Here is a 24887-nt window from a genome sequence, read left to right as displayed (position 1 = left end):
AACATGTCTAGGCAGCCTCCATTAACAGCCACATTCTTCAGTTGAGGAAATTAAGTAGCAGAGACTCTTCCACAATTATAAAACCAGTTATCAGAAATTTGAGAATGGCAACTAGTCCAGCCTTTATGGGCCTTTACTACTGCTTGGCCTGTGTTCTTGCTCTTACCCAACCCTGTCATTACTCTTTGAGTACTTATTAAATGCCTGCTGTATCTAAAACACTGTTTAGATTTCTGAAATTTCAAAGAGGCATGGGATCTGTCTTTACCCAGAGTAATTCAGGGTTTAGAAGTAGACAGGCACCTGAATTGACAGTGACAATGCATTGGATTAGAAGTATAAAAGAGGAATAAATCGACTTACAGAGGCTTGGAGCTTCCTGATACCACTTGGGAGTTTGGAAAATGTTTCTGGATAAAGTCACACGTGAGGAACTATGAGAAAGTGAAGAGGGGTTTGAACATCCCTCACAGTCTTCAGCTCATTGTTTTTCAAAAGTCACGTTAAAAATATGAATTGAAAAAGCCCCAAAAAGCCATTTCCTGAGTTGCTACAGTTGGTTAACCATTTGCTTATGAGAAGGGCTTGTAAAATTGCTGCCTAACCTTATCACCTGCATTGTGAATGCCATCCAAGAATTTGTCATTTTGACCAGGACAGTAGGATAAAATGACACACACTGTGGGCACGTTACAAACACGCTTCTCCAGTGTACTTCATGTGTATGTGCACAGGCCGGGGGCAAAGGCCATGGGTGAGGCATTGTACCTGTAACCGACTTATACTTCACTTCCCCCACACAACATGGGTGGTAAATGTGCCATGATGCACATACAGTTCCCTTTCATTATGGTTGTAGCCTTGTGTGACTTTATTGAAATTTATATCTGTCTTTTTTAAAACTTCCATTGTCCTTTTAACTGTGAATCTAGCTGACATGGGGAGTTCTCAGAGGAAACAAACTATGCCTTTCTAAAGAAAAGCTGTCACTATCAGTCTTGTTCTTAATTAACCATGGGCTAATGGAAGTTTTATTTGTAATATCAATACCAGACACTCTGAAAAAGATTGTCTCCATGTTTAAAAAAAAAAAAGTGTTTTCTGCTCTGCTGGGGATCAAACCCAGGGCCTTACACATGCAAGGCAAGTGCTTCACCACCAAGTTGCACCCCGGCCTATCCATGTACATTTTTAACAGCAGTTACACCTGTCTTCTCCGACATACATAAAGGATATAATAAATTTAATTTTTTGTGCATTTCTCGATACTAAACCTGAGAGCTTTATTGGATTTTCTTTCCAGTTACCTTTGCTCACCCATCCACTCTTCTGAATCCTTATGATGGAAAAAGACATGTTGGGTCTAGCCCTGTGCATAATCCCGGATAATTATAAAGATAATTAAATGAGGATCTAATTCCTCTAATTATCAAATAATTTTCTTTTCTGTGACACTATAGTCCCAAAGGCAGAACAGAACTTACTTTTTTTTTTTTTTTTTGGTAACGGGGATTAAACTTGGGACCTTGCCACTTGCGAGGCAGGCAGCAGAACCACTGAGCTAAATCCCCACCCCCAGAACTTACTTTTTAAAATCATAATCTCAATGTAGTTACATCTGGAAAATAATTTTTCATAAAACTAGAAAAATAATGTTAGGTGAGACAGTAGAAACAAAATGGGAAGACATAATTATCCAAATAGCTCAACCCACAGAATGATTTTTCCAGAAATAGAATGACAATTAAATCATCAACTTTAACCTGAGTTACTTGGCTAATTATTTAAACTTTCCATTTGTTATGTAAACATGAGCAATATGAAATATATGCAGGGAAATGAAATTAGAAAATTAGAAATTAGAAATCAGCATTTCTAATTCTGCTACATTACCCGTCACAACCATGTCTTATGTTGATTGTTAGATATACAAACAAGTGTTCAATTTAATGAATTAAATTACTTTGTAAATTTCTCTATGTAATTTTAAAAGGTGTCAGCTGTATTCAAATGGGTAAATAAGATATTGACTTTAAAAATGATTGTTTCATAAACTAACTTTAGGGAGGTTCTGATTATTATTTTGAAATCTCTCAACAACTCTGAAGTTGTTAAAGCAAACAAATCCATCAGTGAAAACTAATATAACCGTGCTCTCTTGGCCACCTCATTGGGTTTTCCTGAAATGAATGTTTTTAAGAGTACCTGTCTCATTGGGGTTTTCAAGCAGCACATCTACAACCAAGCAAACCCTTTCCCAAGGCCTCTGCTTGGGATTCTAAAATTTCCAGTCCAGTATCCTGTTCACATCCCTATACACCAGCCTGGTTTAAAAACTGTCCCTCACAGAAATTGTACACATTTCTTATTGCTAAAGAACTCCCCCCTCCCCCCAGTCCTGGAGATTGAACCCAAAGCCTCATACATGCTGGGCAAGTGCTCTACAACTGAGTTACAGCCCAGCTTTTTAAAAAAAATTTTTGGTGGCAGTTTTGATAAGGTGCCCAGGTTGGCTTTGTACTCAAGTGATCCTCCTGCCTCAGCTTCCCAGAGTGCTGGGATTACAGGTCTGTGCCACCATCTCAGGCTCCTGTAAATGCTTTTGTTTCATCAATCAATCCATAAATACAATTGCTACTTTGAGCCGAGTTCTGGGATAATTGTTAAAACACTTAAACACAACACAGAGGAGGAAGAATCATTTTTACTTATTATACCAAGTGAACTATTTTTGCTAGTTGTAGCTTGTAAACTGAGTCTTAGACGCCAAAAGAAATGCCCAGAAATGTCTGTCAGAGCGAATCCTAATGTTTAAAGAAAAAATGTCTCTGCACAGCTTAAGTTGGGGATAGTATTTTATGTATTGTATTTTCTGACAGTAAAAATCTCTTTTGAAAATCTTAGGACTATCTTCATAGTCAGAACTACTTCTAAAAAAAAGAGCAGGGATTTTTGGTACTGGAGATGGAACCCAGGGCCTCTTACATGCGAAACATGTGCTCTCCCACTGAGTTTTACCCCCAGCCCCTAAAATTGTTTTAATATATTATTATTATTATTTTTAAATTGAGTTGGACAATGTAAAACAAATGATGACCTTGTCACTGCCCTGAGGTTAGCAGTCTTTGCCTGTCTTGGAGATTTGCGATGTCCACACACCCTGCCACTCTACTCTGGGTCCTCATGTCTTCATCTGGCTGAATCTGGCCTTCCAAACCTCTCCCTCAGGTTTCAAGAATTCTTGCTCAAGTGGCAGTGGCTCCTGTGTGTATTTTTAAAGACTACAGTTGGGTGCTCACTTTGGCAGCGCACGTGCTAAAATTGGAATGAGGGGCCTGGGATTTAGCTCAGTGGTGCTGCCTCCTACCTTGCAAGCGCAAGGTCCCAAGCAAGGTCCCGAGTATGATCTCCAGTACCAAAAAAATAAAATAAAATTGGAACGATACAGAGAAGATTAGCACAGCCCCTGCACAAGGATGACATGCAAATTCGTGAAGTGTTCCATATTAAAAACAAAAAACTACAGTTGGCTGCCAGTAAGTGATTTTAAGTGGAGTTTGGCATCCTTTTCCTGCCAGTCTGTCCCAGCTCATAAAGAAGAAATGAATGTTGCCTGTCAGCTACATGCTCACCCGCTGAACTGACTCTTCACAGTGCTTTGGGAGACCCCAAAATGCAGGAGAGCGGGCTAAGGATGTTGTCCTGTGCTACCTTCTAGGCTTTTGACGTGTGCCAGGTGCTGGCACATCTTTGTTCCGTTAAGAATGTTCTGAAACGAGCAGGACGGTGGGCTGTGGAGCCTTGGGCCTCCAGTGCTGCTTCTCTGCACAGGCTGAGCAGTTGACTTTGGCTGATGTTTGCTGATGCCTACAGGAACTGGTGTGGACTCCTGGAGTAACAGACAAGCCCTTCTTTTGGCCTAGAGTTTTTGTCCCTCTGGCAGTTCCAGTGAGGCTCCTCTTTTGTTGTGTGCAACCACAAGCTGTCTGTGCTCCCTGCTCTGGCTCAGTCACACAGAAGGCCCAACTGTTTGATATGTATCGGTTGAGAGTTAAAAGCCGAAGACCTAAATCTCAAATAGCAAGAGAAGAAGAATGCTTCCTTTTCAGCCATTGTGTACTGAGGCCCTGGAATAGATGCTGACTCTGCCTACCTAGTGGAGTTGCATCCACATTTTAAAGCCATGAGAGTATTCGCTATCTCAGCATGCTGGTTAGACTTTCAGAATGGTTCTGTAGACACCAGATCTTGTATACAATGCGCACACAAATGGCGCTGGGAAAAAACCCACCATTATCGATTAGAAATAGCTCTTTAAAAAGAAATTTCTGTCTCTTAAATTACCTTTTTTTTTTTTTTTTTGCTAGTCTTGAAAATATGGACCCTAACCCTCTTGTTGGTGTCCTGGTAACTGACCATGTGAATGGAAGCATTTCATATCGCCTTACATTTGCCACATGACCACACCCTAGACACCAGGCTTCCACGCCCTCTCCTTTTCAGTGCTGGAAAGCTCGGCATATTTGAGAGCTTATTTGCTTATAACCACACACAGACACCCTCCGATGGAAGGGCTAATGAAGAGCCTGTTAGAAGCACTTGGTTCTGATTTTAAATGCTAGTCCCAGGGCAGGATGCTGAATGAAATTCTTGGGTGCCCTAATTTGGGGGATTTTGTGAAAATTACAGGTCATGATGTTTGTAAATTGCCTACCATAATGTCTAGCAGACATACTAAGTTGCAGCTATTTTTATCGCTTGACATTCCCCACTTTTAGTTTACCATGTGAATGTAGTCACACTGTTACTAATCTTAACAGAGAAATACCATTCTTCCTTTGAATTCCAGCACAAGGTGGGGAGGTGTTTTGTTTTCTCTTTTTCATGATGACACACAGGAATGTGTGAGAAAAGTGGTCCCAGGGAGAGTCAAAAGTCACAGATTTGCTGTCAGATAAGACACCTGAGTCATCCTAAATATGTGAAGTCTTGACCAGTTCGGAGATTTTAAAGGTTCAAATTGTGTTCCCCATGCATCCTTTACAAATCACATCGCCAGAACAGTTCCTGATGTCAGATCCTGCTGCAGATCCAGCTGTGTGTCGTTGTCATCATGTCCGGTCCCCCACCACCACCCCTGTTGGGCCCAGAGGTGAAAAACTCCTAGAGTTCTGCCTTCATGTGATGAGTTTGTCTCCTTCGGCACCCCCACAGGGCTGTGGCCTGGTCTTCACTGACCAGAACAAGAGCCTGTTTTTAAAATTTCAGTTTGTATACAGCGTTTGTTTCCTTAAAGATACCTACCTGTGGGCTGGGGATTTAGCTCAGTGGTTCCGGCACCTGCCTCGCAAGCGCAAGGTCCGGAGTTCCATCCCTGGTACCAAAAAAAAAAAAACAAAAGATACCTACATGTTTACTTAGGCTTAGGCTAGATTATACCAGAGGAAGTAAACCCATAGTTTCATCAAACTCAAACCACAGGCACTAAATGAAACATTTCCAGGATAGTCTATTGGTGACCAGTTTTTATTGAGTAACTACGTTTGGCTGCTTGTTCCCTTTTACTTTTCAATGAGATGGTTATTGGCTATCATTTATAATTTCTAGGTATTTTCCACATTAAACTTCCAATGGGTTACATATAGGAAATAGTAATAAATATTTCTCAAGAATCAAGACACATTCTAACATGGCTAATGTATAGCCATGTTAATTCTCTGATTCCCACTAACATAAGTATTACCTGTTGAAAAGTACTTTGAAAGATGAATATATCATCTTTGGTAATTATTTTCAGAGTGATACAACAACAAATTACTTTCCGTCTAATGACTTCTATTCATAGGTGAAATGATATAAAATAATCTGTCCTTATCATTCATTATTTATGGGTAGTTGAGTAAGGTAAGAGCTATTTTTGATATGCAGGAGCAAATTCTGAACCAGTGGGGTTTCATGCACTTAGTGTCAGCAAAGATATCAACTGCCAAAACCCTCTGATAAGTCCCATTTCAAGCCAGCAGAGTCTGGATAATACCAAACTGCAAGACAACAGTACGTGTGAACTGGCAGTACTGCCAAACTGAGTTGCCATTCTGACCCAAAATAAACACCCTGAAGTTAAACAAGGCGAAGGCACCCATCTGCAAGGTATGTAGTGGGCCTAGCTGGTGAGTTAGACAGACCCTTTGATTTGTCAACACAGTTTTAAACAACTGCCATTTCTCCAAGCCAAAGGTGGGAAAGGTCAGAGAGATTTGAAACCTGCGATAACACTGTGTTGTTGGGGATGTGTGGTATTTGCTAACCAAATGGCAGACAAATGATTGTTAGATGAGGTCTGCTCTATTCTGGACCAGTCCGGGCACAGAATGTAGCCCTTTGTAGCCCAACCTCACCACTAATGTTGTGTCACCAGGAAAAGTAGTTTAAAGTCTTTGGACCTCAGTTCCTTCACATGTAAAACAAGGAGAATAATAAAGATGCTTTTTAAATTTCTGTCAGACTTTTCAAGAACGTGTGATTCTTTTTTTTTTTTTTTTTTTTTTGGTACCAGGGATCGAACTCGGAACCTTGTGCTTGCGAGGCAGGTGCCAGAACCCCTGACCTAAATCCCCAGCCCTGTGATTCTTTTTTTTAAAATAAATTTTATTTTATCCCATCCCCCCCAAGTCCCCTCCCTGTCCTGTGTACAAAAGCTTTGTTTCCATTTTTCCTTCTATTTTCACTTTTTTCTGGTCCCTTCCTTCCGTTCTCCCTCCCTCCTCCCTTGTTCCCCTTCCCATCTGAACACTTTCTTCCCATTTCCCAACATCCATTATACATTTCAGTCTTTATTTCCACATTCATTTTCTCCCACCAGAGATACAATGCGGTATTTGAATGTGTGTCTGATTTATTTCACTTAAGAGTATGAAGACCATGTGATTCTTAAAAGGCTCAGAGGGTAGATAGAGGATGCTGGTTTGAATAATTATTTCTTGAGAAAAAGTTATATTAAAAATGGTTTTCTTTCCAGTTAATGAGCCTATTCATTATCTTTTGGTAATCCACAGTGTATCTGAATTTCTTAGGTACAGCAAAAATTAAATATGAAAGAGAATTATTAGAATCAAATGAGAAAGTCACAGAAGGGGTTTGTTAAAATTAAAAAATTCATTGAATCAATTCAACAAGCATTAGACTGTTAGGATATTCTTAGTTTTCAGTATCTTTGCCTTTCCCCTCAACTATTAAGTTGAGTCGTGAAACTGCCATTCTGACAGCCCTCTGGGGGGGTACGGATGGGGTCTTCTGTGGAGAGGAACACACTCCCTTCCCTGTAGTTCTTGATACAATGCTAGTGCATTTGTTTCCCCTTTTTTTGGTATGGGGGATCAAACTCAAGACCTTGCACTTGCCAGGCAGGTGCGGCACCACTGAGCTAAATCCCTGGCCCAAGCACGTTTGTTTTTTTGAAAGCAGTGGTTTTTTTTAATGCAGTCAGGGTTTTTGAAATTACTTAATGCAATTATATTATATTATATTATTTATTTATTTATTTATTGGTACCAGGGATCGAACTCGGGTCCTTGTGCTTACGAGGCAGGTGGTGGCACCACTGAGCTAAATACCCGGCCTGTGTTATTTCTCTTCGATCAGACTGACACTGAGACATTATAAAAAAAGTCTGGATAATTGATAATTTGAAACAGGAAAAGGTCCAAAGGTGTAGGGGTGGTGGGAGGGGAAGGGGAAAGGAAAGAAGGGAAAGGAAAAATTATAAGAAAAGAAAAAAAATGGAAACAAAATCTATATAAATAGGGAAGGGTGGAGGGGGTGAAGGGCGCACAGGTAATGGGGAAAAAAAATAAGAACCAAGATACATCATGTACAGGTACAAACACCCAATGATAAATGTAAACGAGTTGTATACCTAAAATGTACCAATAAAAGAATTTTTTAAAAAATCTGGAATATATGTTTGGATATTCTACCTACTAGTGAGAGAAACCAATCAATACATTTTATAGGAGCAGATTTTATCCATTAAAGTTGGCTTAAAGGCAACAGGGATTATTCTCAAATTCTAAAATACTCTTCCTATTCTTTATGACATAGGTATTAACATATTTGGAAAAACATATTTTCTAATGGTAAATACTAACAAGAAAAACTCAATCCACAGGAGCAATACCAGGATAGGAACATGATCTGAATCTTCAGTGCAATCCTGCAGTGTATTATTTTGCCGTTTGATAAGCTTCATTTCTCTATAAGGAAGCAACCTCTCCTTGTAGACGTAGTTACTGTTTATAGAAAGGTGTCGTGGCTTAGCAAAATAGAAATAGACTAAGTGCAAAGATATTTATAGGTCACGCTATTGACTTTGGTCTTTCACGCTGGAAACACTCGTGTTTTCTCTGACATCGCTCTGCCATTTTAATTAAAGGATCAGTGCTTTTAGAGCGTCTGGGTTAATATTTGTCAATACCAAACCCTTCAAAGCCCCAGAGTAATATAGTCTAACGTGGTGTCTTTACGAAGGAGGGAACAGAGGCCCAGAGCAACTTTATTTAGAGCTAAGACATGGAACAAATTGGGAGTTGGACATCTAATGTATTGCTATGCCTAATGTGCTATTTGTTTATCTGTTCATTTTAAAACCTTTGCCTAATATCTACCCTCTCAAAAGTGAAGATTATTTAAATAACGCTCTGACCATGGCACTTGGAATGAAGTCCACGGAGACTTACTGACATGATTCTGTGTTGTGTGGATGTATCTAGAGGTTGCATTCAGATTTGATGGCCATCAGGCAATTCTTGAGTTATTGGTCTCAGGACAAGTGTGTGACACTTACAAATTTGCCACTTTCCAAACACCTGGAAGAACCATCAAGTAAAGCTTTGAGTCAAAGCCCTGTAAGATCCATGGCCTAAGACTTATAGTGTTTGCTTGTTTGTTTCTCCTAATAGAAACATGAGTTCAGCTGGCCCTGATGGGAGGAAAGTAATGAGAAGATGTGATGGACTCATTGATTCCCTGGTCCACTATGTCAGGGGGACCATTGCAGACTACCAGCCGGATGATAAGGTGACTTGGGAGTTAGACTTACATGTCTTGCCTATTGAATTACCTATTTTGACTTAGTAAAATGCTTTAGAATATTCTTAAAATATCTACTCCACTCTAGATTTATTCTCTGACTCATTTATTCTCTGACTCATTTGTTAAGCTTAAGGTTTCCCATACATACTTAGAAATACTAAAATCTATCAAGCCTTATTTTCCTGTTTCCAACTACCTATTGTTTTTGCTTCTGTTATTGAGGCAGTAGGGATTGAACCCTAGGGCACTCTGCCATTGAGCTACATCCTCAGCCCTTTTTATTTTTTATTTTGAAACAGTCTTATTAAATTACCCACTCTGGCCTTGAATTTGTAATCCTCCTGCCTCAGCTTCCCAAGTAGCTGGGATTATAGGTATGTGCCACTGTGCCAGGCTCCAACTGCCTGTTGAACAACTCAATGTAGATGTTCAGAAGGAACCCAGAGGCTATATGTTTTTGCAGTAAAATTACATTTATCTCTTCCTTTATCCCCAAACTTGCTCTTCCTCTGTAAAATCCTTCTTAATAAGTTTCACCACTTATTAAAAGAAGATAGAAATCACTCATATCTATAATCCCAACACTCTGGGAGGCTGAGACAGGAAAATGGCTAATGGGCACCTTACCAATTTAGTGAGATTTTTGTCTCCAAAACAAGTGAGAAGATCCTGGGATTAATCCCCAGTATCAGGGGAAGAGAAGCAGGTGGCAATCTGAATAACCTTGAACTACTCCCTTCCTTACTTCCCATACCCACTGGACAGCAAAGCATGCACATTCTACCACTAAAGGAGCTTTAGCTCCTCCACCCTTCTCTAATACTACTACTGCTGTTCTGGCTTTTGTATCTTTCATTCTGATTATTGCAGTAGCCTCCTGCAGGTCTCTATGAACAGTATTGCCTGTTTTTCAACTCAGCATGGCTACTAAGCTATGTATCTAAAATATACAGTCATCCAGACATACTCTAAAAAGTCAGAGTGCTGGGGATGTAGCTCCGAGGCAGAGCTTGCCTAACATGCACAGACACCTGGGTTCAATCTCTAGCTCCGAAAGATGGAAGACAGGAAGGAGGGAGGCTTGCAGGGAAGAAAGATGGGTTTAGAAAGGCTCCCCGTTGCTTTAAGAAATTTAGCTTCTGCTTTTTAGCACTCTGCTCATAACTGTGGATGATCTGCCCTTCACCTCTGCAGCCTGACTCAGTAGTTCCATTTATTTACCCCAAGGGATCCCACATGCAAGCAGACCCAGCTGCACCCAGGGAGCCTCTTAGAACTGAGGCCTGCTAAGCCCCACAATACCACACCTGCAACAGGGCATCCGCACGTGTGTCACCAATGTCCTGTCCTGTTTCCTCAGGCTACCGAGAACTGTGTGTGCACCCTTCACAACCTCTCCTACCAGCTGGAGACAGAGCTCCCAGAAAAATATTCCCAGAGTATCTACATCCAAAACCGCAATATCCAGACTGACAACAGCAAAAGTGTCGGGTGCTTTGGTAATCGAAGCAGGAAAGTAAAAGAGGTACATTGGGAGGTCTTGGGAGTGAGGGGCAGAGATGGGGAATGGGAATATGTGTGTTTTGGCCTACTTAGTACATGTGTCAGGCACTATTTTAGGAACCTATTTTTAGCTTCTTTTAATCTTTATATCAACCTAGGAGAGGTGTGTTACTAATACCTTCCTTTACCAGTGAGGAAATAGAGGCATAGAAAATGTAATTAATTTCCCCAGGTTAATTTAACAAATATATAAATGGAAGGGATAGAGTTCAATCTCAGCAATCTGGCTCTAGATTTGCATTAGCTATTAATCCATACTGCTGTATGCCCTGTAGGTTAGGAAATGATCTCAGTATAGTACAAGCAGCAGTGCAGACACAGTGAAAGCAGCCCTGATACTTGGCTGTGGGCATTCTTAAAACAAACTTCAGACACACTAAAAGCAAACCTCATGGGAAGGAGTACACATTCCTTTCCGTACTGACATGAAGACTGAAAGAACAGGACCGGCCCTACTCCTCTTAGTGTAATGGTATTTGTGAACTTGGAGAACAACTGGGAAATTTAGAACCCTGATGCTGCCCTAGACAACTTCACATGACTGAGGGATTGCATCTCTTCAGAGTAGTGGTGACTAATTTAGCTTTTAGCTTCAAAGCAGCCAGAAAACCATCTTAGAAAGACCCATGCTTAATTCTCAACACACACTCTCACTCTTGCTGTGAAATGTAAAATGGGGAGTATGAGTTGTTGTTAGGAAGGAATAATAATTATGGTCTAAAAAGTTAAGTAATTGGAAATCATATATATTTGCTTTTAAAATTTCCACTTGAAAGCTTCTTATGCAAATCATTAGTTCTTCTAGATACTGTTTCTGGCCTGCTGCTTTGGGTGCAAAATCGTTGGCATCATTTGAGGTGTATTAATCTTGATTCCCTCGTATGTGTCATTAGCAATACCAGGATGTGCCAATGCCAGAAGAAAAGAGCAACCCCAAGGGCGTGGAGTGGCTGTGGCACTCCATTGTGATACGGATGTACTTGTCCTTGATTGCCAAGAGCTTGCGAAACTACACACAGGAAGCATCCCTGGGAGCACTCCAGAACCTCACTGCAGGAAGCGGCCCGGTGAGTGTCCCGCTTGCTCTTTTACTTTTTAAAATAATGATGCTACAGGCGTACCCACGTCAAGATCAGAGATGGAGCAAGCAGGTAAGAGCAGAAGTTTCCTGTCTCAGGTCAAGACTTCACAGGAACTGCTAGGGTGGGTTTCAGTCAGCCAGGACTTCAGCCTGGTCTGTCTGAGATGCTCACCGTGACTCCCCTGCTCTGCAGGTCTCTGAATCTGCCTTCAGCTGTTTGGGGCTGCTGTAGAGCTGGTTGAAGGAAAGAGAGATGTTGTGTGTGTCCTGGGACTGAGTAGTCAGGGTAGGTCTCGTCTGCCTTCTGTCATACTTGGACATAGGTGCTCTGGGATCACTGCAACTCTCTGTTCTGAGCTCTGTTCCCTGTTCTCGAAGGCTCTGCCCATGTGGTAACCAGGAGAGCCAGGAATTATTCAGGCTTTCATTTTACCAGCCTGGTATCCCCAGGACAGAGCTACTTTCCCAGGAGCACTGTGAAGCACAGAGAGAATGCATCTCACTGATCTGAGTCTCTTTAACCAGCACCTGTGCAGGGGAGGCTGGGATGGTGATCGGCCAGGTCTGGACACCGGGCCAAGGCTGTGTGTGCGAGTCAGGGAGGGCCACTGCCACTGAGCCCCAGGGGCTGCATGGTTAAGGACAGCTTCCCCATGGAAAAGTCAGGGTGTTCTCACCAAAAAGAGGAGGAGGGAATGCCGAGCCACAAAAACAACAGATGTCTACCCTGGGATGGAGTTAGAGAAGATGTTTGTGCCACCGTGTCCTGGAAATTCAGCTACACAGTAAAAAGCTGCTTCTCTTTCCAAATGCACGTACTTTATCCCAGCAAACTCAGAATGTATAAAGTAGTAAATGTATTTTATGCCATGTTATGTATTTAGGGATTCCATAAATAATCGTTTGGACTAAGATCATATTCTTTTCCTTGATCATAAAAACAGTAAAATAAGCTCTAAAATAGTTTGTTACGTGGCTAGTCTTCAATTATCTCTTCCTACAGAGCAAAATACTCTTGTAGGGAATACAAATACTATTTATTCTTTGAGAAATCATTTATTTTTAATATAAGTGTATTCACACAGAAGTTCGTTTTCTATTCTGAATAAAGATATAAAATTATAAAACCAGTATTTGTCCTATCTTAGGGACAAGTTGGTTTTGTTTTGGGGTTTTTTTTAGTACCTGGGATCAAACTCAGGACCTTATGCTTGCCAGGCAGTGCGGTGGCACTGAGCTGCGTCCCTGGCCCTCTCCTATCTTAATGTCATGGTTAGGATTATAGCCAGATATCATCTCTCTGTTTTTCTATAGAGCATAATTGTGCACAGAGAGAGCAGGAGTGCCCTCCATTCAGGGTGTTTATGGCCCAGTAGGAGAAAGTGCAGTCTAGGGTCACTGTGACCTTGAGAACTGGTGGGAGATGGTAAGGAAGGAGAGGAAAAGAGGTGCCCAGTGCTGAAAGGCTGTGAGCCGTATTAAGATGTTTGGATTCTTAAGGGAATAAAGGGTCATTGAAGGATTTAAAGCTAAGATGGAACATAATGAGATTAAATTTTAGAAGGACCATTCTGATGTAATGTTTTGAAGTCCCAACTGGTGTTTAAGAAGCAACAAGTGGACTGGCTGTATTTGACTTCCTCGTGGAGGTGAGAGACCATACATTTGCAGGCAGACCAATCTGACGATGCAGCATTTGCTTTAGCAATATTTGGTAGCAAAGAATAAAGGCAGAAAAGACAAAAAGCTAAGTTGAACCTAACATAGCAGTTTTGGTAGATGGGTGAAAAGTAAGCTAGAATGACAAGATGGCTGAGGATATTAAAGGCAGTGTTTGATACGATGCTCATGTGCCCAGTGTAAAGAAGAAAACAAAGGCTTGATGTGTGGGGAGGGAAGGCTGGGGCAAAGGGAAGGGAGCTCTTGGTGAGACTGAAGAGGACAGGATGGGAGGGATGTGGGGAGAGCAAGGAGCTGGGAGGATGCGTTCAGAAGCTGACATTTGTGTTTTCAGAGGAAGTGTGTGTCGGGGTGAACAGGCCCCATCTGACCAAGAGTATAGAAGAGATGAAAGGCAGTAACTCGGGGAGGCTCGGGACAGTGCGGCCCGCACCTGGGTCCTCTACACAGAGAGGAGGCGGTAGAGGAGGCTGCACGCGAGCTCCAAAGCCTCCAAAGCAAATCCTGCAGGGCACCTGATCTGGACCATGATGCCACTGGAGAGCAGGGCTTCTGCTGTGTGGGAAGACATCGCTGTCTAGACAGGACATCAGGGAGAGAGACTTGGCCTACCCTACCCGGCACAAGATGGTGGACGGGGTTAACAGCTTCTTTGTCAAGTGGCTGTGAGGGAAGGATGCTGTCAGAGGGCGGCAAGTAATCTAACAGAATGTTCTGCAAGTCACAGAAAGCAGACTGTGATTCATTGGTGAAAGCACAAACAGTTGTGATTAGACTTTGAGCCAAGGACACTTTGAGAGTCTGATAAAGGTTAAAGACCATTTCCCTAGGGATGTTGATTATAAACAAGCCAGTTTTAGGGACGCCCCTGTCCCACCAGCCCAACCTTGACCCTATGTTAGGGACCCCTCACTCTGGAAGGGAGTGTGGAGAAGAGGAAGAAGCTAAGGACGACAGCCAGGGGCTTTTAGATGAAACAACAAGATAAACACCCCGAAGAATGGCCGGGAATCTCTGGCGTGGGAGCCTCAAGTAGAAGTCCAATATAAAGTCAGACAGGATTGAAGGCCCCAGAATGGGGGGTCTGTTGATGCTAGGAATGGGCCGATCAATATTTAACCTCCCAAAAGAAGGCAGGCAGCCTAACCTCGAGGTCAGGTTTGCCTCTTGTGGACCTAACCTGCACCAGTCGCTGGCAGATGCAGCCTCCAATGCAGAACAGAGCTACAAATAATCCAGCCAGCAGTGTTCCTTTTATTTAAAAGCCCAATATCTCTCTCAAAATAAACTGAATTTTGTTTCAAAATGAGTAAGTTCATTGAGATATGTAAAATGCCAAAACTTGAACCAAAAGAAACAGAAAAGACGACTAAGCCTTTAATGAGTGCATAAATCGAAGTGCTGATCAAAGCTTCTCCCTTGCAAATCTTCTCTCAGCTCACTGGGCTTTCTAGGTGAAGCACAGGTCCACGTCACGGTGCTCAGGAGGAGCTGATGTAACTCTGGGCTAAATTCTATCAAACCCACTAGGAGTGGATTATTCTTAGATTACGAACAGTTCAAGACAATAGGAAAGACAAAATTACTTTTAGGATATTACTATCACCTTGATTCTAAAATTGATAAGGGCAGTACAAGAAAAGGGAAGACAGACGCATTTAATTTATAAGCACAGATGCAAAAACTAATTGTTAACCAAATCCAACATTGCACTAAAAATACTGAATAAACTGGTTTTTATCAAGTAATTACATTGAAAACCTATGAGAATTTAAAGAAAATACCTTCAGAAGGGCTTTTTCACAGGTCTCCTCCAGCCTCTTGTACGTAGTTTACAGAAAGCGTAATGTTCCCGTGGAGTCCATTGCACAAGCGCTTAGAGCGCGTGTCCCCCACACAGATGCCGATATCCGTGGCCCAGACCGTGGTGCTGAAGGAGAGCGGCCTGCAGCACACCCGGAAGATGCTGCACGTCGGGGACCCCAGCGTGAAGAAGACTGCCGTCTCTCTGCTGAGAAACTTGTCCCGGAACCTCTCTCTGCAGAACGAAATTGGTGAGTCAGGGCCAGCTGTGCATGTAGCGAGCACCCAGGGAGAAGATAGGGTGCAGTGAAGCATTGTCTGTTGTCACACCTTCTCACAAGGGTGAAGTAGAAAAATGAGAAAAGAGCAGGTGATAAGCTGGCTTGGCTTCTGTGCCAGCAAACATCAAGGGTCTCACTGGACCTCAACTTGGAGTGTATGTTTTTTGTTTTTTTGAGACGGGGTCTTGCCAGGTTGTCCAGACTGACTTCAAACTTGAGATTCTCCTGCCTCAGCCTCCTGAGTGCTGGAATCACAGATGTGTGCCACTACACCCAGCTTCGATTTTTCTTTTTTTCCTTCTGGTATCGGGGATCGAACTCGGGACCTTGCGCTTTCGAGGCAAGCGCTGGAACCACTGAGCTAAATCCCCAGCCCGGATTTTTTTTTTAATATCTAGCTTTTTTGTTTTAATTACTTACTGTCTTAGTTACTTTTCTCATTAATGACACAAAATACCTGACACCCAAAGTTAAAGGAGGAAAGGTTTATTGTACTTCACAGTTTGTGGAGGTTTCAGTCTATAGTCAGCTGGCTTCAAGGCAGGATGGCATGGCAGAGGGGCAAAGCAGAGGAGAAACAGTTCCTAGCTGGCAGAAGACAGAAGGAAGCAAACCAGTGAAGTAAAAGCAGCAACCAATGACATCACCCCTCTTTTTGTCCCTTATATTCTGTCCAGGCTACTTGCCTTTAGGGAAGGCAGCACTCACACCCAGGGTGGGCCTTCCCATTATCCACACCCAGTACTATGCCCAACCAATGGGTGGACTAATTTAGGAATCACACACCCTTGATCCCAGCATTACACACTTGATCCCAGTATCATACACTCTAAACCCAGCCACCTCTGAAAAGCCTCACCTAAAACTGCTTGAGGCTTTGGGGGGACATGTAGACACAGCCATGACACTTACAGACGAGACATTTAGGCCATACCAGTACTTAACAAGATAAGCAATATGTTCAACATTTCCCATCCTGTGACCTTGCCATTCTGTCTCCACACAACCTTAATCCACATAGCTGTGGTCAGAACGCTCTCCCTGCAGCCTGGCTGAGCACCCTATTCCAGACGCTAAGGAAATACTGCAGCAGTTGTTTCCTTTAAAAGCTTGGAAGTATGTTGGACTCAAAAAAGAAAGGTTAGACAGGGAGACTCAAGAAGGAGACAAAAGGAATTATTGACTGTAGCAGGTTTGGCCTAGTTGGGCTTTAGAATAAATACAAAGAACTATGCTTGCCTTCTCAGAGAGACTTTTTCTAACAAAGATAATCACTACAGTACATTGCTGGATAATGTAATTTTTCATTTACTTATAGTCAGAAGTATCTGGTAAATGTTGACCCAAGCCTAAATGATAAAATGAGGGGTCAGGGGTTTAGCTCAGTGGCACCATGCCTGCCTGGCAAGTACAAGGTCCTGAGTTTGATCCCCAGTACAAAATCTATCTATCTATCTATCTATCTATCTATCTATCTATCTATCTATCTATCTATCATGAGATTCCTAGGAGGACAGTGCTAAAATTAAGTGTGCTTCCTAATGCACTGAAAGTCAATTACGTCTAACAACCTAAATTCAGTTTTTCACAAAATTCTACTAAAATACAAACACATTTGTGCTCCTTTCCTGTAATGGAGTAGATTTCGGAACGTCCACACTCACAGCACCAGGGCTTCTGTGGTCTGCAGCTGCATTACAGTGACTCCTTCTCAAAGGCAGCCGGCACTGCACTCAACAGGAGGTGTCAGACAATGGCCCTGTGCCTGTTGTGAAGGAAGGGAGAGCTGGAAACTGCTCTGTGAATCCAAAAACACCTTGCCAGGGGTGCTCTCAAAATTATGAAAGCATTCTCCCCATTGTTTGTGTGGGGTTTTGTGCTGAGCTTCAATAGAGGTGTATTATCTTCTTTTCTCAAATGAAAGGTCAGTTCCATCTTGAAAGCATTGCCGAGGTGACTAACAGCACTGTGCATGTTCGGCACAGGTCTGCAGGGCCGAGCCGCTGTCTGTTCCCACCTTTCACTCCCCTGCCTAACAGCCAGGTGGGGAAAGCTTGGCCTGCAGCTCTGGGTAAGATGGTTCCATGCTAACCCTTTACCCTTACAGTGTCCTCAGGATAAATGCAGCTTGAAAATCCCAATTGGCTTTATGCTAAATGTATAAATGAAGTAATAGGATCTTTCTGGATTCTGACTCTCAGTAGCCTGGAGTAAGTGGGCACACCACAGAGGTTGGGGCACCCTGTCTGTGCTTCTCCTGAGAGACCTCCCTGCCAAGGAGCTCTCCATGTCCTTACCGGGGACACAGCGATCACATTCACTCACATTTCCAGAAGCAAGCCAGAAACACATTTTCTCAAAAGCTGGAAGACAGGCAGTATGTCTTGGTGACAAAATTAACAGATGTCACACAGAGGACACGCTGGGTCTGCTTCCCACGGTGCCGCCTTGATGAGCCCTTTAACTGCAGTGCACCAAAGGGGACTGATCGGAACCGCGCAGGGTTTCTCGAGGATGAGTGAGCCGACAGTGGGAAGGGTGTGCCTCTCTACAATCCCACCTCCTGTCCATTCATTACTACAAGTGCTTTCAGGTATCCGAATATTAAAGATCTTACTTAGACCCAAAGTACAGGCAGGACTACAAATATATCTATTATACATATGTTTATATAGATGGATATTTGTGTGTGTGTGTGTGTACATGCGTGCATGTGTGTGTATGCGAGGGGTGATTGAAAGGTGCAGTGAATGTTTAAATTTTTAAACTTATTACAATTAAAGATATTTTCAAAATAATGGGATAAGTGTGTTTGAAGTGAGGGCATATCTTGAGTATTCTGAGGGATATTAATAGCAATGTGTTTTTTACTGTAGTAAATTTTTTAAACACATTTATCATGTTTTTTGCTCACACTATATATGGACAAAAAACAATTTAGATAATATGGCTATGGATACACTACTAGACACCCTCCTATGCTGTACTGTGGTGTTCGCTTCGCCACAGAAACAGCTGTACTTTTCTAAGAAAAATTAACACAACAGAAAGCAACAGTCTCTAACATGATGGGCATTCCTCCTCAGCCATGACCACACACTCACCTTAACACCGGTCTGCAGCAGGGGACTCAAGAGGCATGGCAGGGTCAGTGAGGCAGAGCCGTCTTCGAGGGGGACAGTGCCCAGCAGGGCACCCTGCAGAGAGACTGATGGGCCATTCTGTGTGGAGTGATTCTCTCAGACCTTTCTCCACACTGTCCCCATAACACAGTGAAGGGAAAGTTCCTGTCCCCCGGGCCTTTAATTCTGCAGTTTAACCTATTGACAGGTGAGGCCTTCTGATAATAACACACAGTGCACATGCATTAACTCACTGATTCCCTTCCAACACCCTTGTGAAGGCGGGCACTATGAATACCCCGCAGTACAGCCTAGGGAACTGCAGCAGAGAGGGAGTAGCTTGTCCAGACCAAGAACCATGAAGCAGCAGAGCCTGGACTGAAGCTGAAGAACTTGGGCTTCAGAGGCTGAGCCAAGCGGTTTGCACCTCCATGCCACACTGCTTAAGCCACGGAGAAGAAGGTGGTCAGATCCCTGAGCAGGTGTCTTACTGTCAGCCAGCTCCGGGTTGTCCTTGGATGATGCCATTCGGGCCCCTTTATAGAGTGCCTCTTGCCCTCAGGAATCATGATTGCTGCTGGGAACACAGAAATAAAATCACTGTATTCAAGGAACCTACAAACCCACCTAAAATTCAGACAGGTGCAGACCCGATTATAACCCAGGGTCATACAGAGAAGAAGGGTGTAAGGTGCAACCTGAACACAAACGAAGAAATAATCAAAATAATCAGTACGTATTACACACTCGTGACCAACACAGCACTCTGATGTGGAGCCATGTGAGCAACACAAGCTACAGAGGATGCTCCTCAGCTGTTAATAGACTTCCAAGGTAGAGCAAAAAGAAAATATACAGAAGAAAAGTCATTATGAAAAATAAAATACAGCTCTTATTGCCCAAAATATATACCACAGGACAATTTATAGTGAGGTCTTCACATGTTCATACCTCTCATGTTACTATGAAAAATGCTAAACTCAACCTACTACCAAGAGTTACACACATGGTGAAAAAGAACATTTAAAATAGTTTGTTCCTCTTTTTAAAAAGTAGTACTACTTACGTATCTTTTTTAAACTTTGGGATATAGATAATTTTTAAATGTTTTTAGATCACCACTAAAAACAGTTCTGTTAGCATTTTAGTGTAGTTCTCTTATATGTATTTTATTTTGTAATATTGTGTATTCCTTATATAACTTTTTCACACAGAATATCAATATAACGTTTCCTGTTATACAGGCTTTGAAGATATGCTGTAGAATGCATAGCAATCTTTGCTTCCTATGAGATTTAGATTTTTTATAATTTTTCACTTATATATAATTCTGTCAGAAAGATCTCTACAGAAAGCATTTTCATTTTTTAAAGCGATGTCTCAGAAGTGGAATTGCTGAGTTGAAGAATACAAAAATTTTAAAATTCTTGATATCTCTGTCAAATTGCTTTGTGAGATTTTCAAAGTTCTGGGCACAGAACAGAACAACCTCTTTTTAAATTTTTTCAAATATGATGATTAGGAAAGTTACATCTTGCCATATGTTTGTTAACCAACTGTGTCTCTTTTTTGAAATGTCCTTTACCCAAAATGTATTGGAATCTTGGGCTGAAGAAAAATCTTCCTAATCAAGTGTGGTTTTTCTTTGACTTTGCAGCCAAAGAAACCCTACCGGATTTGGTTTCCATAATCCCTGACACGGTCCCAACAACTGACCTTCTCGTTGAGATGGCAGCCTCGGCCTGTTACACACTGAACAACATAATCCAGAACAGCTACCAGAACGCACGGGACCTCCTGAACACGGGGGGTCTCCACAAGGTCATGGCCATCAGCGCTGGGGATGCGTAAGTCCTATACCTCTGCCCTGGTCCCCTCCCTGCCATCACTGCTCTGTCACAGCTAGAAATGTCCCTCGTGAGGACCCAGCAGCTTGGCCACAAACACAGTCTTAAGGCCGGGAACCACCTGGTGGCCAAGGGAGGAGCAAAGTCATCAAGCCATGTGGCAGCTCCCTGTAAAACATGGAGACAGAATCCCACTCTGTAGCTTCTCCCCCAGCATTTGATTGACCTGATGAACTTGTTTCCCAGAGCTGTGATTTCAGAAAGGCAGTGTTGAGCCAGGCGTGTGGCACACACTCATAATCCCAGCACTCTGGGAAGCTGAAGCGGGAGGATTGAAAATTCCAGCCCAACCCAGGCAATTTAGCAATTTAGAAAGATCATATCTCAAAATTTAAAAAAGAAAAAAATCCAAGAGGTTGGGACTGTAGCTCAATGAGAAGGCCCTGGGCTCAGTCCCCAGTACTGCAGGAAGCAGAGTGTAGCAAGGGGCATCCTGTGAGCAGGAAGGGCCCTGCCTTGCTCACACCTTTGAGGCCATAGGCAGCTTATCAGAAGCAGAGACTGCGCAGATGGGTGGGGAAGGGGAAGGGCCCAAGTAGCTTCATTCTCCCGGTTTTCTCTTCCACCTCTTACTCCCTTTCGAGAGTAGATGTGGTGCAGTAAAGCCACCCTTGCTTCTGTGTGCACCCAGATCGATACTTCTAGTTTATTTGGAGAGATGGGAGGGGAAAAGGACCTGAAGGTAATGTGCATTCTTTATTTAATTCAGAACTGTTTGATTTGTTACAAATGCTAGTTATTTTTTCCTTGGGGCTGGGAATTGAACCCTGGCACGCTGGGCAAGTGCTCTAGTGCTGAGTCCATCCTCAGCCCTAGAAGTTACCTTTGCATATAACCCTGAGGAAAGCTGTTGTTGTCTAGTTCTAATGAGTTACAGAGCACGTGGACCTCGCCTGTGGTAGACAGAGGTGCACTGGGCACTCAGGGCTATGGGTGGGGCTCCATGGTGTCCTGTGGGGAACACACCTTGCCCCCCAGCCCGCCTTGGACCCGGCACTCCATAGCCCCTCTCTGGCCAAACTCCAGAGGTAGGGAGACTACAGTAGGATGCGGGGAACACTCACTCAACCCCAGAGGTTGGCCATAGCAGTTGCTCAGTCTTTGCAGAAAAAATGAGCTATTGTGCAAAATGGAAATGACTCTTATGAGTAAGTCATGAAGTAGTCATCTGATCTCTAAGCAGCCCGCCGTAAGGTTAAGGTAGCATAACTGGAGCTATTTAAATATTCAGGTGTGGCTGGGGATATAGCTCAGTGGTGCCTCTCGTGCTTGGCAAACGCAAGGTCCTGAGTTCAATCCCAGTACTGTAAATATTCAGACGCAGTAACTGTTGCCTGGGGGATTGTGCATTTACTTTTGGAAACTTCATATACCTTAGCAAAACAGAGGAGTGTCTGTCACTTATGTGACACCCCCGATGTCTTCACATGCTGTCCAGGGAAAGAAAAAAAAAACATAAAAAGATGCCTGTTGCTCTTTCCTTGCCAGAGTGTTGTATACCCAACCTGTTATTTATGGGCTAGCCTGGGAGCTAATTATCATTTACAGCCTTGTATCCTCGGACATACAAGTCCCCGGTGCCAACCAACCAACTTATAAACAAGCTTCATGACTATTACCCTTGCAAGTTTAAGAACTTCTTACACTTTTGCCAGGTGTGGTGCCACATACCTATAATCCCAGCACTGGTGAAGCTAAGGTAGGAAGATCACCATGAGTTCAAGACCACCCTGGATTACAAGGTGACCTGCTCTCCCAGCAAGGCTGGTGTGCGTGGGAAGAAAAGATGCTGAGCAATGAATGAACCCACCTTGTGCTCCCCGCCCCAGCAGTTTAGATTTCTCTGCTCATGGACGCATGTTTACAAGCTCTTACGATAATGGAAAGCAGACATGCACACTGTTGTTGTTTTCCATGTTTGAAAAAAAAATAAGTCAGCCAAGGGCTAGTCGGACATTGGAAGAGAAAGACGGAAGAAGGCACTGGTCTTTAGCAAGGATTGAGAAGCTGAGGACACATTTAAAAACAGACCATGTCAGTGTCACATTTAGTGGTGACTTGGGTTTATAACAGCCGTGAGTTTTGTCATTATATAGTAAAACATAAAATGATTTAAAACTATATGAACAGTTACTGTCACAAGAGTTTTGTTTTTTAACTTGAAAAATTACTTTCACATTGATAGAGTCACTAAGAAGCATGTACATTTTTCAGTGATGCTGTCCTGCCTGGGTGTTCTGTAAACACACATCATAAATATACAAATATAGATTGCAGTCTATAAATAAATTAGAAAATTAAAACCATGTTTAAGGATATATTCCTTATAACCGTGGCAATTTTCTTTACAAGGTATTTATTAGCACTGCCCTACTGGTTTAAAAAGATTAAAAAGAAACAGGGCTGGAGGTGTGGGTCAGTGGTAAAGCACTTGTCTGGTGTGTGTGAGGCCCTGGGTTCAATCCCCAGTTCTGCAGTAAAAAGGAAATGAGGTGTGGCCCTGCCTCGATCGAGGCCAGCCTCTAATCAGGCAGCTGCTCCTGAGGCAGCAGTCAGGAGGACTCACAGAAAGTCAGGCCTCACACTGTCACCGGGCTCAGAGTGTCCTCTCTTTCCAGGTACGCCCCCAGCAAAGCCACCAAGGCAGCATCTGTGCTCCTGTACTCCCTGTGGGCGCACACGGAGCTCCATACAGCCTTCAAGAAGGTAAGAAGCTGAGGTGGGGGTCGGAGAGGCTGGCAGGGCTCTGGGGAGAGATCGCCACCCCGCGTTGTCTTGTGTGAGAATTTCTCACTCTTCACCTTCCCATCTGCTTATTCCCAAGGCTCAGTTTAAGAAGACAGACTTTGTCAACAGCCGGACTGCCAAGGCCTACCACTCCCTCAAGGACTGAGGACAGGGAGACAGCTGCAGAGATTTCAGCCTCACCCTCCTGGCCATGCAAAAACCCCCAAGGAAAAGACCTATTTTTCTACTGTCTAGCCCAAGAATCCTCACAAAGAAAGTACGTGTCGTTTCTAGCCTTTCTTGTTGCCATGGTCCTGAGATCCAGGAAACAGATCATCAGAGCACACTGTTGTTAGGCCCCCGAGGACTTTTGCAAGGTTGCTGCCCGTAACCACCCGCAGCAGGCTGTCCCTCAGCCTCTGCCCTCCGGAGGCCGGCCGCCTGGGTGCTCACCGGCAGGGTGTGTGAGAGCAGAGCTGCTGTGTCACTCGCATTTTAAAAGTTTGCTTTCCCTTTGTACTCCCAGTTTCTGCACATGCTTCAGCACCGAGTCACAGGTGTGTCATTCAGATACGCTAAAACCCATCAGAAGGGATGAGAAATACCTGCAGGCCTCCAGAGGAGAGTGTCATGGAGGGTCATTTGATTGCTCTGTGTTCGTTTTTATCCCCTTGGCTCTTTTTCCCTGTGGTTTTAAATGAACTTGAGAAATTTACATTACAGAAGCATGCATGTAAGAAAAGGGAATTGTGGGGTGAGCTTGCAGCAAGCTTAAACAGGGGCTGTAAGGCAGGGCTCGCTCGGCACTGGGTGAGCGGGACTTGTGCTCAAGGAAATAACTTGCCTGTCTTAACAGCCAGAGACGAAGATCTCTTCTACACAGTGGGCTCTGGGCGCTGTGTCCTGGGCCTTCTCCCCTTCTGCCTTGGTGGGGGATGAGACAGGCTCTGCCAGGGGCACCCAGGGCCACCCGGGGTTGTGGATGCAGCTCAGCAAATGAGCCACTACTGGGCATCTCAGCTCACCCAGAATGTAAGAAATAACGGAGCCACGGATATAATAGAAGAGTCACATGGAGGAAGCGCATGGTAAGGTGCCAAGGTGCTCCCGAAATGACACCGGGATGCTGAGCTTCAAAGGTGCCATCGCCAGCTGCAGGGATTGTCTTAACAGGGCTGTGATTAAAACCACTCGTGGAGGATTAGTCTTCTCAACTCCAGTTCTGTTACACATTTTGCTTCTATAAAGAAGTCTGACAATATTTGTTGCAAGAAAGTAAGAAAAGGAAAACTCCTTTGGCTCCTTTTGGCCAGAAAAATGTAATAGAAAGTAAATTCTCATTTCCAATTTCAGTGCATACTTAAGTCTTTCTTATAGATGGAACTTAATAATTGTTTTCCAAGTTTAAAATTCAGTGAAGATGGGTTATTAACCTAGACCAAAATGAGGTTGCTATCATTTTTTTTAAATCCTAAAGAGGGAATTTACATGTTTTTCCCTGGGTTTCAGACAATAAACATTTAGAGTTTATTTCTCTCTCTAGATAAATGATATATGTTCAAATATTTCCATGTTTTTAAGGCATTAATAGAGCTTTCAAATATTAAACACAAAATGAAGCAAAAGTAACACC

General features: G+C 43.1%; 1 protein-coding gene and 1 non-coding gene across 5 annotated transcripts in view; both read left to right on the top strand.

Annotated features, from left to right (window-relative positions):
* The window catches only part of Pkp2 (plakophilin 2), an 82110-nt gene extending 58563 nt beyond the window's left edge, over positions 1-23547 (top strand). For 2 of the 4 annotated variants that reach the window (XM_087200040.1, XM_004855013.4), the window contains exons 7-13: positions 8958-9075; positions 10451-10615; positions 11547-11720; positions 15315-15468; positions 20278-20467; positions 23146-23233; positions 23352-23547. In XM_087200040.1, the coding sequence (XP_087056166.1) occupies positions 8958-9075; positions 10451-10615; positions 11547-11720; positions 15315-15468; positions 20278-20467; positions 23146-23233; positions 23352-23420 (958 nt within the window). In that variant the 3' untranslated portion in view covers positions 23421-23547. Of the gene's footprint in view, positions 1-8957; positions 9076-10450; positions 10616-11546; positions 11805-15314; positions 15469-20277; positions 20468-23145; positions 23234-23351 lie in introns of all 4 variants that reach the window. The other 2 variants (XM_087200038.1, XM_087200039.1) reach the window with 1 other exon arrangement.
* On the top strand, positions 3407-3511 carry LOC147821478 (U6 spliceosomal RNA). Its single transcript, XR_015446997.1, has one exon. It is a non-coding gene; the product is annotated as a U6 spliceosomal RNA (small nuclear RNA).
* Positions 23548-24887: the final 1340 nt, after the last annotated feature.

The sequence above is a fragment of the Heterocephalus glaber genome, unplaced genomic scaffold (genome assembly GCF_053883595.1).
Source record: "Heterocephalus glaber isolate CG9 unplaced genomic scaffold, H.glaber_assembly_v1.0 deba00001733, whole genome shotgun sequence".
NCBI lineage: Eukaryota > Metazoa > Chordata > Mammalia > Rodentia > Bathyergidae > Heterocephalus > Heterocephalus glaber.
Note: the sequence above shows the minus strand (reverse complement) of the source record. Positions and strands in the feature narration are given on the sequence as shown.